This window comes from Bufo gargarizans, chromosome 1 (assembly GCF_014858855.1).
Source record: "Bufo gargarizans isolate SCDJY-AF-19 chromosome 1, ASM1485885v1, whole genome shotgun sequence".
Taxonomy (NCBI): Eukaryota; Metazoa; Chordata; class Amphibia; order Anura; family Bufonidae; genus Bufo; species Bufo gargarizans.
Window position 1 is genome coordinate 666804653 of NC_058080.1, and position 18015 is coordinate 666822667.

Consider the following 18015-nt stretch of genomic DNA (forward strand, 5'->3'; position numbering starts at 1 on the left):
TGGCTCCTGGGGGAACGGCCCCCTCCCCCCCCACGCTACGCCACTGCTCGCACCATTTTGCAAGCAAGTTCAGTCAGTTTTGTCTGTGATTGCGTTCAGTTGTTCAGTTTTTTTCTGCGCGGGTGCAATGCGTTTTGATGCGTTTTCCACGCACGTGATAAAAAACTGAAGGATTACAAACATCTCTTATCAACCATCAGTGAAAAACGCATCGCATCTGGACTTGCTTGCGGATACAATGCGTTTTCCACTGAAGCCCCAATCACTTCTGATGCATGAAAAAAACGCTCATGTACACAGACACATTGAAATGAATGGGTCAGGATTCAGTGCGGGTGCCATTTGTTCACGAAACGCACCGCACCAGCGCGGAAAACTCGCTTGTATGAAAGAAGCCTAAAGCCTCATGCACATGTCCGTGGAACACGGTCCGTGTGATACCGGCCTGGATTTCTTCTGAGTGCAGGAGCGCACAACGTCATTGGTTGCTATGACACTGTGCGCTTTCTGCTGCCGCCACAGTACAGTAATACACTGGTATAGATCATACCAGTGTATTACTGTACTGCGACGGCAGCAGGAAGCGCATGGCGTCATAGCAACCAATGACGCCGTGCGCTCCTGCACTCAGAAGAAATCCAGGCCGGTATCACACGGACCGTGTTCCACGGACGTGTGCCTGAGGCTTAAGAGTCATAACCTTCAAAATGTTTGATTAAAGGCTCCGATCCACGTTTTATGCTGACCCATTCCGCGGCTCACCAAAAAAGATAGAACGTGTCCTAGGATAGGACATTTCTAGAGGAGTGTGAAAAAAAATGGCAGCAAGCACTAGGCCGTTATCTGTGTTTTGTGGATCTCCAATTTCCAGACCACAAACCAGATGCGGTTGTGTGGATGAGCCCAAAAAGGGGTGTATGGGACTATGGATGAGCAAATCGACTTTGGAAAAACATTCAAAGTCGATTTGCATAAAACTTTGTTTCAATACTGTACGGAGCAGGAGCTCTCTACAGTATTAGAATGTATTGGCTCCGATGAGCCAAAGTTATTGCTGGTACCTTGGAACAGAACCCGAGTTCGGGAAATGTTTTTTTTACAGTGCAAATTAATTTATGAAGTTATTACCCGAAGTCTAGCAAGACTTCACGAAACAATAACTTCGCCTCATCAGAGTCAATACATTCTAATACTGTACGGAGCTCCTGCTCCATACAGTATTGGAACGACGTTTTATGTGAATCGACTTCGGATGTTTCATCCAAAGTTGATTCGCTCATCCCTATTTGGGACATTTAAAAATCTTGGACAGGCCCCCGAATGGTATATAATAAAAAATTATGCAATACTTACCTCTGTTTCTGGTGCACTTCTCTGCAGCGGTGACATACTGGTATACAGCACATGAACGCTGAGACTACTGGCTGCAGTAGTCAGGTGCCATATACAGTTGCAAGAAAAAGTATGTGAACCCTTTGGAATGATATGGATTTCTGCACAAATTGGTCATAAAATGTGATCTGATCTTCATCTAAGTCACAACAATAGACAATCACAGTCTGCTTAAACTAATTACACACAAAGAATTAAATGTTACCATGTTTTTTTTGAACACACCATGTAAACATTCACAGTGCAGGTGGAAAAAGTATGTGAACCCCTAGACTAATGACATCTCCAAGAGCTAATTGGAGTGAGGTGTCAGCCAAGTGGAGTCCAATCAATGAGATGAGATTGGAGGTGTTGGTTACAGCTGCCCTGCCCTATAAAAAACACACACCAGTTCTGGGTTTGCTTTTCACAAGAAGCATTGCCAGATGTGAATGATGCCTCACACAAAAGAGCTCTCAGAAGACCTACGATTAAGAATTGTTGACTTGCATTAAGCTTGAAAGGGTTATAAAAGTATCTCCAAAAGCCTTGCCTTATCTGTGGACAGATTAAACCAAAGTTGAGTTGTTTGGAAGAAACACACAACACTATGGGCCAGATTTATCATGACTCTGACAGCTCACTCCACTTTCACATATGGCTAAAGTCCACCTCAGCCCCCCTAGCTGAAACCCCCTTAATGACCAGACCACTTTTTACAATTCTGCACTACACTACTTTCACCATCTATTGCTCGGTCATGCAACTTACCACCCAAATGAATTTTACCTCCTTTTCTTCTTACTAATATAGCTTTCATTTGGTGGTATTTCATTGCTGCTGACATTTTTACTTTTTTTGTTATTAATCGAAATTTAACAAAATTTTAGCAAAAAATGACATTTTTCACTTTCAGTTGTAAAATTTTTCTAAAAAAACGACATCTATGTATACATTTTTCTCTAAATTTATTGTTCTACATGTCTTTGATAAAAAAAAATGTTTGGGTAAAAAAAAAAAATGGTTTGGGTAAAAGTTATAGCGTTTACAAACTATGGTACAAAAATGTGAATTTCCGCTTTTTGAAGCAGCTCTGACTTTCTGAGCACCTGTCATGTTTCCTGAGGTTCTACAATGCCCATACAGTAGAAAAACCCCACAAATAACCCCATTTCGGAAAGTAGACACCCTAAGATTTTCGCTGATGGGCATAGTGAGTTCATAGAACTTTTTAGTTTTTGTCACAAGTTAGCGGAAAATGATGATTTTTTTTTTTTCCTTACAAAGTCTCATATTCCACTAACTTGTGACAAAAAATAAAAACTTCCATTAACTCACTATGCCCATCATGAAATACCTTGGGGTGTCTTCTTTCCAAAATGGGGTCACTTGTGGGGTAGTTATACTGCCCTGGCATTTTAGGGACCCAAATGCGTGAGAAGTAGTTTGAAATCAAAATCTGTAAAAAATGCCCTGTGAAATCCGAAAGGTGCACTTTGGAATATGTGCCCATTTGCCCACCTAGGCTGCAAAAAAGTGTCACACATGTGGTATCGCCGTACTCAGGAGAAGTTGGGGAATGTGTTTTGGCATGTTTTTTTACATATACCCATGCTGGGTGAGAGAAATATCTCGGCAAAAGACAACTTTTCCCATTTTTTTTATACAAAGTTGGCATTTGACCAAGATATTTATCTCACCCAGCATGGGTATATGTAAAAAGACACCCCAAAACACATTGCCCTACTTCTCCTGAGTACGGCGATACCACATGTGTGACACATATTTTGCAGTCTAGATGCGCAAAGGGGCCCAAATTCCTTTTAGGAGGGCATTTTTAGACATTTGGATCCCAGACTTCTTCTCACACTTTAGGGCCCCTAAAATGCCAGGGCAGTATAAATACCCCACATGTGACCCCATTTTGGAAAGAAGACACCCCAAGGTATTCAATGAGGGGCATGGCGAGTTCATAGAAATTATTATTTTTTGGCACAAGTTAGCGGAGATTGATTTTTTTTTTGTTTTTTCTCACAAAGTCTCCCTTTCCGCTAACTTGGGCCAAAAATGTTAATCTTTCATTGACTCAATATGCCCCTCAATGAATACCTTGGGGTGTCTTCGTTCCGAAATGGGGTCACATGTGGGGTATTTATACTGCCCTGGCATTTTAGGGGCCCTATAGCGTGAGAAGAAGTCTGGAATATAAATGTCTAAAAAATGTTACGCATTTGGATTCCGTGAGGGGTATGGTGAGCTCATGTGAGATTTTATTCGCTTACCTTCCGTTCCTGTGAACGCGTGCGCCTGTGTGCGCGCATTCACAGGAAATCTCGCCTCTCGCGAGATGACGCACGGATGCGTCCAGGAGGAATGAATCGACCGCCTCCAGGACGCATCCGTGCATTAGGCGGTCCTGGAGCGGTTAAGACTGTAATAAATGTGGTTTGACGGTAGCAGTTTATCCGTCAGTAAGCCACTTTACAAAAGTCGCACATCTTTACGAAAAAGTTGCATGTTCTCTTAAAAAGTCTCATAAGATAAGCATGGTCCTCACTGGAGTGAAATTGCGTATTTTTTTGTGACTTTTTAAATAGTCGTAATAGTAAATCTGTCTAGGACAACCCCTTTAATACAAGCCTCTATGACTTTGTACAGTACCCCAGCTGTGATGGAGAAGACCCTCACTTGCCCTGGTATTGGCAATGTCAACTGAGAAACCTGGCGTCCTCTGTATCCATATGACAGAAGATGGCAGTGGTCACGTTAGCTGTTCCTGGCTTCCTCCACTTTGGCGCTGAACGGTAAATGGATGCGATCAGAGCATGTGCAGATACTAACAGCACCCAAATGGGAGAATGTCTGCATGAGCACTGATCTCCACCTGACCCCAGACTCAGGGCGCCTTCTCACCATCCGTATTTTCTTGCAGAATTGTCCGCAAGTGAAAATCAGTTGCCTTCATTTTAAGGGCTCATGCACACGACTGTTTTTTTGCGTTCCGTATACGAATCATATTTTGATTCCGTATACGGTCCGTATACGGAACTATTCATTTCAATGGGTCCGCAAAAGATGCGGACAAGAATAGGCATCTCTATAATAGGCCTCCTGTTTCGTTCCGCAAATTGCGGAAGGCACACGGACGGCTTCCGTTTTTTGTGGATCCATGGTTTGCGGACCGCAAAAAAATGAAACGGTCGTGTGCATGTGGCCTAATGGGTCAACAAGTACATGGATTTCTGCAAGCCCCATGCAGGTGAATAGAACTGATTTTCAGTCCTGGAAAATTCTGCAACAAAATCTGCACCGTGTGAATTCACCCTTAAAGTGGTCGTCTCACTCCCGCAAATGGCATTTATGATGTAGAGGAAGTTAACACAAGGCACTTATACTAATGTATTGTGATTGTCCATATGGTCTACTTTGCTGGCTGGATTAATTTTTCCGTCAAATTATAAACTGCTCGTCTCCATGGTTACGACCACCCTGCAATCCATCACTGGTGGTCGTGCTTTCACAGTATAGGAAAAATCATCAGCCTATTGTGTGGCTGGAACCATGATAGTGCACATAGGCTAGTGCTAGTGTCCATAGTGTGCAAGCATGACCATCACTGATGGATTGCAGGGTGGTCGTAACCATGGAAATGAACAGTGTATAATGTGATGGAAAAATGAATCCAGCCAGCAAAGGAGGCAATATGGAGAATCACATTACATTAGTAACTGCCTGGTATTAACTTTCTTTACATGATAAATACTGTTTGCTGAAGTGAGACAAGTACTAAGGCTGAAGCTCAGCCTGTGTTTGTGGGAGGGGCGGAGGAGGCCTATTTAGCGCCGCCTCACGCTCCCATCAGAGACGCCGCGCTTTCACGTGACGTCTCTGCGCATCGAGGACTCAGTGCCGCTGCTGTTTGCCCACGCTGCTGCTCCTTCAGCCTCCGCTCGAAACAGTACCTCCCCTGGAACCACGCTCCCCCGGTAAGCCAAGCGGCGCCTTGAGCTGCTCCCTGTTTGGGAGCCTCGGCGCCGCGCTCCCACATACCCACATGTCGCTTCCTGGCCGCCTCTCGCTGATCGCCAGGCAGCATCAAAACCGGGTCCCCAGCGCTCCCACTCACCGCGCATGTCCGCAACCTGGCCCCACCTCCCGCACCGGCTGGTCTCCAGGCAGCACTGACGCCGGCCGCCCCCCCCCCTCTCCACCATTAACCCCTTCACCTGGCAACAGCATCCTGGCTTCATCTGGGTGCTTAAAAATGTGCACTCAAAATGCTCAACTTGCAAACCTGACAGCTGAGGCCTCCCCACAAGCGGGGGCCTCAGCAAAAACAGCACACTGCATATTTCATTTCACGCCATTATCTGCCAGCAGAGTCATGTCAATGTTTTTCTTCCTTAAAATTTCATCCACGTTATCGTCTGCCACGCAGCAGATTCATGTCATTTTTTCCTCAGGTTCGCTTACGCTATTGTCTGCCAAGCAGCAGATTCATGTCATTTTTCCTTAGGTTCGCTTACGCTATCGTCTGCCACGCAGCAGATTCATGTCATTTTTCCTTAGGTTCGCTCACGCTATTGTCTGCCACGCAGCAGATTCATGTCATTTTTCCTTAGGTTCGCTTACGCTATCGTCTGCCACGCAGCAGATTCATGTCATTTTTCCTTAGGTTCGCTTACGCTATCGTCTGCCACGCAGCAGATTCATGTCTTTTTTCCTCAGGTTCGCTCACGCTATTGTCTGCCACGCAGCAGATTCATGTCACTTTTCCTCATGTTCGCTCACGCTATTGTCTGCCACGCAGCAGATTCACGTCACTTTTCCTCATGTTCGCTCACGCTATTGTCTGCCACGCAGCAGATTCATGTCACTTTTCCTCATGTTCGCTCACGCTATTGTCTGCCACGCAGCAGATTCATGTCAATTTTCCTTCCTTAAGTTCCATCCACGCTATTGTCTGCCACGTAGCAGATTCAGGTCAACTTCCTCATGTTTGCTCACGCTATTATCTGCCACGCAGCAGATTCATGTCACTTTCCTCAGGTTCGCTCACGCTATTATCTGCCACGCAGCAGATTCATGTCAATTTTCCTTCCTTAAGTTCCATCCACGCTATTGTCTGCCACGCAGCAGATTCATGTCACTTTCCTCAGGTTCGCAATTTGGCTCCTGGGGGAACGGCCCCCTCCCCCCCCACGCTACGCCACTGCTCGCACCATTTTGCAAGCAAGTTCAGTCAGTTTTGTCTGTGATTGCGTTCAGTTGTTCAGTTTTTTTCTGCGCGGGTGCAATGCGTTTTGATGCGTTTTCCACGCACGTGATAAAAAACTGAAGGATTACAAACATCTCTTATCAACCATCAGTGAAAAACGCATCGCATCTGGACTTGCTTGCGGATACAATGCGTTTTCCACTGAAGCCCCAATCACTTCTGATGCATGAAAAAAACGCTCATGTACACAGACACATTGAAATGAATGGGTCAGGATTCAGTGCGGGTGCCATTTGTTCACGAAACGCACCGCACCAGCGCGGAAAACTCGCTTGTATGAAAGAAGCCTAAAGCCTCATGCACATGTCCGTGGAACACGGTCCGTGTGATACCGGCCTGGATTTCTTCTGAGTGCAGGAGCGCACAACGTCATTGGTTGCTATGACACTGTGCGCTTTCTGCTGCCGCCACAGTACAGTAATACACTGGTATAGATCATACCAGTGTATTACTGTACTGCGACGGCAGCAGGAAGCGCATGGCGTCATAGCAACCAATGACGCCGTGCGCTCCTGCACTCAGAAGAAATCCAGGCCGGTATCACACGGACCGTGTTCCACGGACGTGTGCCTGAGGCTTAAGAGTCATAACCTTCAAAATGTTTGATTAAAGGCTCCGATCCACGTTTTATGCTGACCCATTCCGCGGCTCACCAAAAAAGATAGAACGTGTCCTAGGATAGGACATTTCTAGAGGAGTGTGAAAAAAAATGGCAGCAAGCACTAGGCCGTTATCTGTGTTTTGTGGATCTCCAATTTCCAGACCACAAACCAGATGCGGTTGTGTGGATGAGCCCAAAAAGGGGTGTATGGGACTATGGATGAGCAAATCGACTTTGGAAAAACATTCAAAGTCGATTTGCATAAAACTTTGTTTCAATACTGTACGGAGCAGGAGCTCTCTACAGTATTAGAATGTATTGGCTCCGATGAGCCAAAGTTATTGCTGGTACCTTGGAACAGAACCCGAGTTCGGGAAATGTTTTTTTTACAGTGCAAATTAATTTATGAAGTTATTACCCGAAGTCTAGCAAGACTTCACGAAACAATAACTTCGCCTCATCAGAGTCAATACATTCTAATACTGTACGGAGCTCCTGCTCCATACAGTATTGGAACGACGTTTTATGTGAATCGACTTCGGATGTTTCATCCAAAGTTGATTCGCTCATCCCTATTTGGGACATTTAAAAATCTTGGACAGGCCCCCGAATGGTATATAATAAAAAATTATGCAATACTTACCTCTGTTTCTGGTGCACTTCTCTGCAGCGGTGACATACTGGTATACAGCACATGAACGCTGAGACTACTGGCTGCAGTAGTCAGGTGCCATATACAGTTGCAAGAAAAAGTATGTGAACCCTTTGGAATGATATGGATTTCTGCACAAATTGGTCATAAAATGTGATCTGATCTTCATCTAAGTCACAACAATAGACAATCACAGTCTGCTTAAACTAATTACACACAAAGAATTAAATGTTACCATGTTTTTTTTGAACACACCATGTAAACATTCACAGTGCAGGTGGAAAAAGTATGTGAACCCCTAGACTAATGACATCTCCAAGAGCTAATTGGAGTGAGGTGTCAGCCAAGTGGAGTCCAATCAATGAGATGAGATTGGAGGTGTTGGTTACAGCTGCCCTGCCCTATAAAAAACACACACCAGTTCTGGGTTTGCTTTTCACAAGAAGCATTGCCAGATGTGAATGATGCCTCACACAAAAGAGCTCTCAGAAGACCTACGATTAAGAATTGTTGACTTGCATTAAGCTTGAAAGGGTTATAAAAGTATCTCCAAAAGCCTTGCCTTATCTGTGGACAGATTAAACCAAAGTTGAGTTGTTTGGAAGAAACACACAACACTATGGGCCAGATTTATCATGACTCTGACAGCTCACTCCACTTTCACATATGGCTAAAGTCCACCTCAGCCCCCCTAGCTGAAACCCCCTTAATGACCAGACCACTTTTTACAATTCTGCACTACACTACTTTCACCATCTATTGCTCGGTCATGCAACTTACCACCCAAATGAATTTTACCTCCTTTTCTTCTTACTAATATAGCTTTCATTTGGTGGTATTTCATTGCTGCTGACATTTTTACTTTTTTTGTTATTAATCGAAATTTAACAAAATTTTAGCAAAAAATGACATTTTTCACTTTCAGTTGTAAAATTTTTCTAAAAAAACGACATCTATGTATACATTTTTCTCTAAATTTATTGTTCTACATGTCTTTGATAAAAAAAAATGTTTGGGTAAAAAAAAAAAATGGTTTGGGTAAAAGTTATAGCGTTTACAAACTATGGTACAAAAATGTGAATTTCCGCTTTTTGAAGCAGCTCTGACTTTCTGAGCACCTGTCATGTTTCCTGAGGTTCTACAATGCCCATACAGTAGAAAAACCCCACAAATAACCCCATTTCGGAAAGTAGACACCCTAAGATTTTCGCTGATGGGCATAGTGAGTTCATAGAACTTTTTAGTTTTTGTCACAAGTTAGCGGAAAATGATGATTTTTTTTTTTTCCTTACAAAGTCTCATATTCCACTAACTTGTGACAAAAAATAAAAACTTCCATTAACTCACTATGCCCATCATGAAATACCTTGGGGTGTCTTCTTTCCAAAATGGGGTCACTTGTGGGGTAGTTATACTGCCCTGGCATTTTAGGGACCCAAATGCGTGAGAAGTAGTTTGAAATCAAAATCTGTAAAAAATGCCCTGTGAAATCCGAAAGGTGCACTTTGGAATATGTGCCCATTTGCCCACCTAGGCTGCAAAAAAGTGTCACACATGTGGTATCGCCGTACTCAGGAGAAGTTGGGGAATGTGTTTTGGCATGTTTTTTTACATATACCCATGCTGGGTGAGAGAAATATCTCGGCAAAAGACAACTTTTCCCATTTTTTTTATACAAAGTTGGCATTTGACCAAGATATTTATCTCACCCAGCATGGGTATATGTAAAAAGACACCCCAAAACACATTGCCCTACTTCTCCTGAGTACGGCGATACCACATGTGTGACACATATTTTGCAGTCTAGATGCGCAAAGGGGCCCAAATTCCTTTTAGGAGGGCATTTTTAGACATTTGGATCCCAGACTTCTTCTCACACTTTAGGGCCCCTAAAATGCCAGGGCAGTATAAATACCCCACATGTGACCCCATTTTGGAAAGAAGACACCCCAAGGTATTCAATGAGGGGCATGGCGAGTTCATAGAAATTATTATTTTTTGGCACAAGTTAGCGGAGATTGATTTTTTTTTGTTTTTTCTCACAAAGTCTCCCTTTCCGCTAACTTGGGCCAAAAATGTTAATCTTTCATTGACTCAATATGCCCCTCAATGAATACCTTGGGGTGTCTTCGTTCCGAAATGGGGTCACATGTGGGGTATTTATACTGCCCTGGCATTTTAGGGGCCCTATAGCGTGAGAAGAAGTCTGGAATATAAATGTCTAAAAAATGTTACGCATTTGGATTCCGTGAGGGGTATGGTGAGCTCATGTGAGATTTTATTCGCTTACCTTCCGTTCCTGTGAACGCGTGCGCCTGTGTGCGCGCATTCACAGGAAATCTCGCCTCTCGCGAGATGACGCACGGATGCGTCCAGGAGGAATGAATCGACCGCCTCCAGGACGCATCCGTGCATTAGGCGGTCCTGGAGCGGTTAAGACTGTAATAAATGTGGTTTGACGGTAGCAGTTTATCCGTCAGTAAGCCACTTTACAAAAGTCGCACATCTTTACGAAAAAGTTGCATGTTCTCTTAAAAAGTCTCATAAGATAAGCATGGTCCTCACTGGAGTGAAATTGCGTATTTTTTTGTGACTTTTTAAATAGTCGTAATAGTAAATCTGTCTAGGACAACCCCTTTAATACAAGCCTCTATGACTTTGTACAGTACCCCAGCTGTGATGGAGAAGACCCTCACTTGCCCTGGTATTGGCAATGTCAACTGAGAAACCTGGCGTCCTCTGTATCCATATGACAGAAGATGGCAGTGGTCACGTTAGCTGTTCCTGGCTTCCTCCACTTTGGCGCTGAACGGTAAATGGATGCGATCAGAGCATGTGCAGATACTAACAGCACCCAAATGGGAGAATGTCTGCATGAGCACTGATCTCCACCTGACCCCAGACTCAGGGCGCCTTCTCACCATCCGTATTTTCTTGCAGAATTGTCCGCAAGTGAAAATCAGTTGCCTTCATTTTAAGGGCTCATGCACACGACTGTTTTTTTTGCGTTCCGTATACGAATCATATTTTGATTCCGTATACGGTCCGTATACGGAACTATTCATTTCAATGGGTCCGCAAAAGATGCGGACAAGAATAGGCATCTCTATAATAGGCCTCCTGTTTCGTTCCGCAAATTGCGGAAGGCACACGGACGGCTTCCGTTTTTTGTGGATCCATGGTTTGCGGACCGCAAAAAAATGAAACGGTCGTGTGCATGTGGCCTAATGGGTCAACAAGTACATGGATTTCTGCAAGCCCCATGCAGGTGAATAGAACTGATTTTCAGTCCTGGAAAATTCTGCAACAAAATCTGCACCGTGTGAATTCACCCTTAAAGTGGTCGTCTCACTCCCGCAAATGGCATTTATGATGTAGAGGAAGTTAACACAAGGCACTTATACTAATGTATTGTGATTGTCCATATGGTCTACTTTGCTGGCTGGATTAATTTTTCCGTCAAATTATAAACTGCTCGTCTCCATGGTTACGACCACCCTGCAATCCATCACTGGTGGTCGTGCTTTCACAGTATAGGAAAAATCATCAGCCTATTGTGTGGCTGGAACCAGTGATAGTGCACATAGGCTAGTGCTAGTGTCCATAGTGTGCAAGCATGACCATCACTGATGGATTGCAGGGTGGTCGTAACCATGGAAATGAACAGTGTATAATGTGATGGAAAAATGAATCCAGCCAGCAAAGGAGGCAATATGGAGAATCACATTACATTAGTAACTGCCTGGTATTAACTTTCTTTACATGATAAATACTGTTTGCTGAAGTGAGACAAGTACTAAGGCTGAAGCTCAGCCTGTGTTTGTGGGAGGGGCGGAGGAGGCCTATTTAGCGCCGCCTCACGCTCCCATCAGAGACGCCGCGCTTTCACGTGACGTCTCTGCGCATCGAGGACTCAGTGCCGCTGCTGTTTGCCCACGCTGCTGCTCCTTCAGCCTCCGCTCGAAACAGTACCTCCCCTGGAACCACGCTCCCCCGGTAAGCCAAGCGGCGCCTTGAGCTGCTCCCTGTTTGGGAGCCTCGGCGCCGCGCTCCCACATACCCACATGTCGCTTCCTGGCCGCCTCTCGCTGATCGCCAGGCAGCATCAAAACCGGGTCCCCAGCGCTCCCACTCACCGCGCATGTCCGCAACCTGGCCCCACCTCCCGCACCGGCTGGTCTCCAGGCAGCACTGACGCCGGCCGCCCCCCCCCCCCCTCTCCACCATTAACCCCTTCACCTGGCAACAGCATCCTGGCTTCATCTGGGTGCTTAAAAATGTGCACTCAAAATGCTCAACTTGCAAACCTGACAGCTGAGGCCTCCCCACAAGCGGGGGCCTCAGCAAAAACAGCACACTGCATATTTCATTTCACGCCATTATCTGCCAGCAGAGTCATGTCAATGTTTTTCTTCCTTAAAATTTCATCCACGTTATCGTCTGCCACGCAGCAGATTCATGTCATTTTTTCCTCAGGTTCGCTTACGCTATTGTCTGCCAAGCAGCAGATTCATGTCATTTTTCCTTAGGTTCGCTTACGCTATCGTCTGCCACGCAGCAGATTCATGTCTTTTTTCCTCAGGTTCGCTCACGCTACTGTCTGCCACGCAGCAGATTCATGTCATTTTTTCTTAGGTTCGCTCACGCTATTGTCTGCCACGCAGCAGATTCATGTCATTTTTCCTGAGGTTCGCTTACGCTATTGTCTGCCACGCAGCAGATTCATGTCATTTTTCCTTAGGTTCGCTTACGCTATCGTCTGCCACGCAGCAGATTCATGTCTTTTTTCCTCAGGTTCGCTCACGCTATTGTCTGCCACGCAGCAGATTCATGTCACTTTTCCTCATGTTCGCTCACGCTATTGTCTGCCACGCAGCAGATTCACGTCACTTTTCCTCATGTTCGCTCACGCTATTGTCTGCCACGCAGCAGATTCATGTCACTTTTCCTCATGTTCGCTCACGCTATTGTCTGCCACGCAGCAGATTCATGTCAATTTTCCTTCCTTAAGTTCCATCCACGCTATTGTCTGCCACGTAGCAGATTCAGGTCAACTTCCTCATGTTTGCTCACGCTATTATCTGCCACGCAGCAGATTCATGTCACTTTCCTCAGGTTCGCTCACGCTATTATCTGCCACGCAGCAGATTCATGTCAATTTTCCTTCCTTAAGTTCCATCCACGCTATTGTCTGCCACGCAGCAGATTCATGTCACTTTCCTCAGGTTCGCTCACGCTATTATCTGCCACGCAGCAGATTCATGTCAATTTTCCTTCCTTAAAGTTTCATCCACGCTATTGTCTGCCACGCAGCAGACTCATGTCGAATTTCTTCCTTAAGTTTTATCCACGCTATGGTTTACCACGCAGCAGAACACCTCAGTTCTCGAGCATGTTTCAGATTTCATCCACCGCCTCGACACGTATCAGGCACAGGTTCGCACGCTCACGCACCACTCACCCGCCCCGTCCCGACCCAGGCGCTTCAACGCGCCTCACGAGCTTCACTTCCAGCCCGCAGCTAGTTCACGGGTTCGGCCGCCTGTAAGGCATCGGATCATTCAGGGGCCGTCCTTCGCACCCTGATTCACGCCAGGATTTCACCTTCTCCTGCTTATCTCAACATCACCCCATGTTTCTAGGGTCCCTCCGGAGGCCTGCTCGTGTCAAAATTCGCTAGGCGAATTCCCCAAGGTACCAGTCCTAGGTCACCTTTTTCATCCAGGTCGTTTTCATTTACGATTTCATCAGCCGAGTCCAGGTAAGTTGGTTTCACTACTTCAGTTCTTAGGGTCAGGCCAGCATCAACAGGTCCTTCTTTCGGGGGGCTGAGGCCAGCGCATCAGGTAGGTTGGGCCTCTTAACCTCTTCCTGGTAACGGATTGGGTCACTCTTCGGTGTCATTCAGAGGGTTTCACGGACTCACTCACTGGTGTCAAGTGGCTCAACCACCCTTCTCACTCTCCATTTTCCTTTTCACAGCATAATGTCCCACGCATCGGATATCGCCGAGACTCGCTCCATCCCGGAATCACCCGGCTCAGCCCACGGAAGCAACTTTTCAGGCAGGCAATGGACCATCCCTAAACTTATGGCCGAATTAACCAGGAGAGGCATCCGCTATCCTGCCACAGCCCGCAAAGCGGACTTGTATAGGCTGCTAACGGCAAGGCCTATCCCAGCGGCTGCAGAGCAGGTGTCTCTGTCCACGGTCCAGACTGCGCTGACCCAGCTTCATGCGGCGATCAACACTCTCACCAGCTCAGTGTCCGACATGCAGACCAGGTTGCTAGCGGTGGAAACCAGGCCATCAAGCCCAAGCACTCCCATCTCTCCAGTTCCAGGCCCGTCTACCGTCCATGCCCCAACTCCGAGCCAAGCCCCCAGCTCCTTCACAATTTCCCCATCACATTTTGTTCCCGACAATGTCCGGAAGGATATTTTGGCAGGTAAAGACGTTAATTTGGCTTCCATACTTATTTCCACCCACGACTTCGACGAGAACAGGACCATTGCCTGTGGAGATATATCGGTGGTTCTCAAGTCCAAGGATGCCCGGCTGCACAAAAAACTCTCCATCCCAGAGTTTGTGTTGGCCTTCAGCCTTTTCCGAGACATCTTATGCTCGGCCCAACCGCACCGCAGAGAGGAACTTGACACCTACCTCTACAGGGTCACTGATTTGGGACACAAGTACGGAGGTCACGCATTTTACGACTACCATCGTTCCTTCTCGGCCAAAGCCGCCGCTGCTCTGTCCCAGTTCCGGCACATCACGGACTGGTCCATACTAGACATGGAGCTCTTCTGCAGGCACTTCGCTGGCCTCAAAGCTCCCACCTGCGCCAACTGCCAGTCCATCCTGCATTCCTCCGACTGGTGTCCCAACTCAGGGGCCCTGGCCCAAGGCAGACCCTCCGCTCTCCCTTCCACCTCTTCAAGTTCAGGGCAGAACGCAGACAAATGGGGCAGGCCCATAGTGTTTTTGGGCAGAAGCCAAATCTGCAACAATTTCAATTGGTCCGACTGCTATTTTTCAAAATGCAAGGCCCTGCATATTTGCACTATCTGTTTCAGGGCCCACCCCCAGTCGTCTTGTCCGCAAAGGTCATCAAAACAGCTATGACTAGCCGGAGTCAACATTGATCTGCTAGCCGCCCTCCTGCTGCATCACCACGATCCCGCCTTTGTGCAGTTTTTGGTCTCCGGGTTCTCACAAGGGTTCCATACAGGGCTAGTTTCCTACCCGCAAACCACTTGGGAAGGCCCCAATCTTCGTTCTGCCTTGGCGGATCCCGAATCAGTAGACTCCCTCATCCAGTCCGAGATCAGCAAGGGTTTCCTCCTGGGTCCATTCACAGTCCCCCCCTTCGACATCTGGAGGGCCAACCCCATTGGCCTAGTTACGAAAAAAATTCAAATAAAAAAAGGCTGATATTTGACCTCTCTGCTCCTCATGTTTCCAGCACACCTAGCTTAAATTCGCTCATCCCTTCAGAAGATTTCTCCATGCGGTACTCCACCTTGGACGACGCCATTCGGTTGATCCTCCAGCTGGGGTCGGGCGCGTGGCTTTCCAAGGCGGACATCGCCGACGCATTTAAGCTGCTTCCGGTCTCACCCCATTTGTGGAAATACTACGGCATCAAGTGGAGGGAACGGTACTATTTTTCAGACAGACTGACATTTGGTTCAAAGAGCAGTCCCTGGCTCTTTGATCAACTAGCCACAGCTCTTCACTGGGTCTTGGTCAACCACGGCGGATGCTCCAGGGTCATCCATTATCTCGATGATTTCCTGTTGATCGAGACCGCAGACCAGGCACCCAATCAGCTCCAGGTACTCCTCGACTTGTTCTCCAAGTTAAACGTCCCGATTGCCCCAACAAAAGTCGAAGGTCCATCTTCAGTTATAACATTCCTGGGGGTCATCTTAGATACCGGCAAGATGGAAGCCCGCTTGCCGGACGAAAAACTCCTAAAAATCCAGGATTCCATCAGGAGGTCTGTCGCGGCCAGGACCCTCACTAAGGTCGAACTCCAGTCAATTCTGGGGATGTTAAATTTTGCTTCCAAGATTATGCCCCAGGGGCGGGCATTTACCTCCAGACTGCTGCAACTTTTACCTGCTGCTTCGGATCAGGACTCTTTGATCCACCTTGACGCCGCCGCAACGGCCGATCTTCACATGTGGCACCATTTCCTGACCAGCTGGAATGGCATCTCCCTCTTCGTCCCTTCCTGGGACGATAATTCTCCCACCGTGTTTTCCGACGCAGCAGGTTCAAAAGGGTTTGCAGCCATTTTCAAGACCCACTGGTTCGCAGGTCCCTGGCCGCTTCAGATATCTTCCACCCAGAGTTCCATCAGATCCTCTCCACTGTTAGAGATTTATCCCATCGTGGCAGCTGCCCAGACCTGGGGGGAAATCTGGAAGAACAAGCCAGTCGTCTTCGTCACGGACAATCAGGCAGTGGTAGAAATTCTCACCAAAGGCCGCTCCTCCTCCCCACAAATCATGCCCTTCGTCCGCAGATTAGTATGCCTCGCCTTAGAATATAACTTTCATTTTTCATGTCGTTTCATACAGGGTTCAGCAAACACAGCAGCTGATGCCCTCTCCCGTTTCAACTTCCCGGTTTTCTTTCAGGTGATGCCAGACGCCGATCCATCAGGAGTTCCTCCACCCGCCATAGAGACACTGATGATGGATTGAGCAAACACGTCAGAACTGCCAAGTTACTCATCCACAACTCCCTATCCCTCAATACAGCCAGGAACTACAAGACCGGGTGGGAAACCTTCTCTCGATTTTCCATCAAGCACCCACAAGGACATCTGGATCAAATAACTCATCTCATGGCGTTCCTGGCTTATTGTCACACAGACCTTCACCTATCTTTTAGCACCATCAAATTGTACCTGGCAGGGGTACAGCATTACCTCACTTTAGATTTCCCAAGCAGCCAGTCCCTATTTTCTTCCCAGGCCATCAAGTCCACCCTTAGAGGGATCCAAAAGAGCAGCAGCAAGCCAGAGTCCCGCAGGAAACCAGTCACCGGGGCAATGTTCAGAGCTTTTTCCACTTCCCTAGATAACGATCCTTTCGGGCCATACAAAAGCATTGTGATCAAAGCTGCCATGTATCTCTGTTTCTACGGATTCTTACGGCCCGGGGAATTCACTAGCTCTCCAGGACATGCAGGCCCCACTTCAGACCAGCTGGTCTGGCAGCAGACTCATTGCACCCTGTCTCTCCCTTCCACCAAAACTTCCCAGGTAGGTCCTCCAGTCAAAATCATTTACTTCCCGACCTTCAATGATTGGTGCCCGGTGGCCGTATTCAGCAAGCTTCTCGCTATCTCAACAGTTTCCGCGCCAGGCAGCCCTCTCTTTCCCTTCAACTCCAAAGGTCTCTCAACTTCTCAGTTCATCCATCACATCAGAACTTTAGCTTCCGGGCTGGGGTTCGATGCCAAGGCCATCTCAGGGCATTCGTTCCGCATAGGCGCAGCTTCCGCAGCATCAAGTCACGGGGTCCCAGCACACGTCATCCAGAAAATGGGTAGATGGCAATCCTCTTGCTTCACGCACTACATTCCCAATCCACGAGCCGAGATCGCCAAGGCTTTCACCAACTTAGCCCTATGAGTTCTACCCTCACATCTTCCTACCCGTTGACTTTTGCCCCTCATTTAGTTCGCACCCGGCCATGGCTTCCCGCACACCCCAGCCATCTGTAGCAGACAGCCGCCATCCCCTTCCCCCCCCCCCCCCCGTCCTCAGCCACGGTCTCTCACCGTAGCCAGGACCACAAGTACTAAGGCTGAAGCTCAGCCTGTGTTTGTGGGAGGGGCGGAGGAGGCCTATTTAGCGCCGCCTCACGCTCCCATCAGAGACGCCGCGCTTTCACCCCTCCCACCCTTCCCCTTCCTTCACCTTTCACCATCAGGCATGCCCCTCATTTAGTTCGCACCCGGCCATGGCTTCCCGCACACCCCAGCCATCTGTAGCAGACAGCCGCCATCCCCTTCCCCGCCCCGTCCTCAGCCACGGTCTCTCACCGTAGCCAGGACCACAACCCCTTTAAGTAGACATTTAGAAAATGTGCAAG

General features: G+C 47.3%; 1 protein-coding gene across 1 annotated transcript; it reads left to right on the forward strand.

Moving 5' to 3' along the window:
* The first annotated feature begins 10626 nt into the window (after window positions 1-10626).
* LOC122936008 lies at window positions 10627-17601 on the forward strand. Its single transcript, XM_044292001.1, has 2 exons — window positions 10627-10714; window positions 16552-17601. The coding sequence occupies exon 2, from the start codon at window positions 16761-16763 to the stop codon at window positions 17550-17552; it is 792 nt and encodes a 263-aa protein (XP_044147936.1). The 5' UTR covers window positions 10627-10714; window positions 16552-16760; the 3' UTR covers window positions 17553-17601.
* The last annotated feature ends 414 nt before the right edge of the window (window positions 17602-18015 follow it).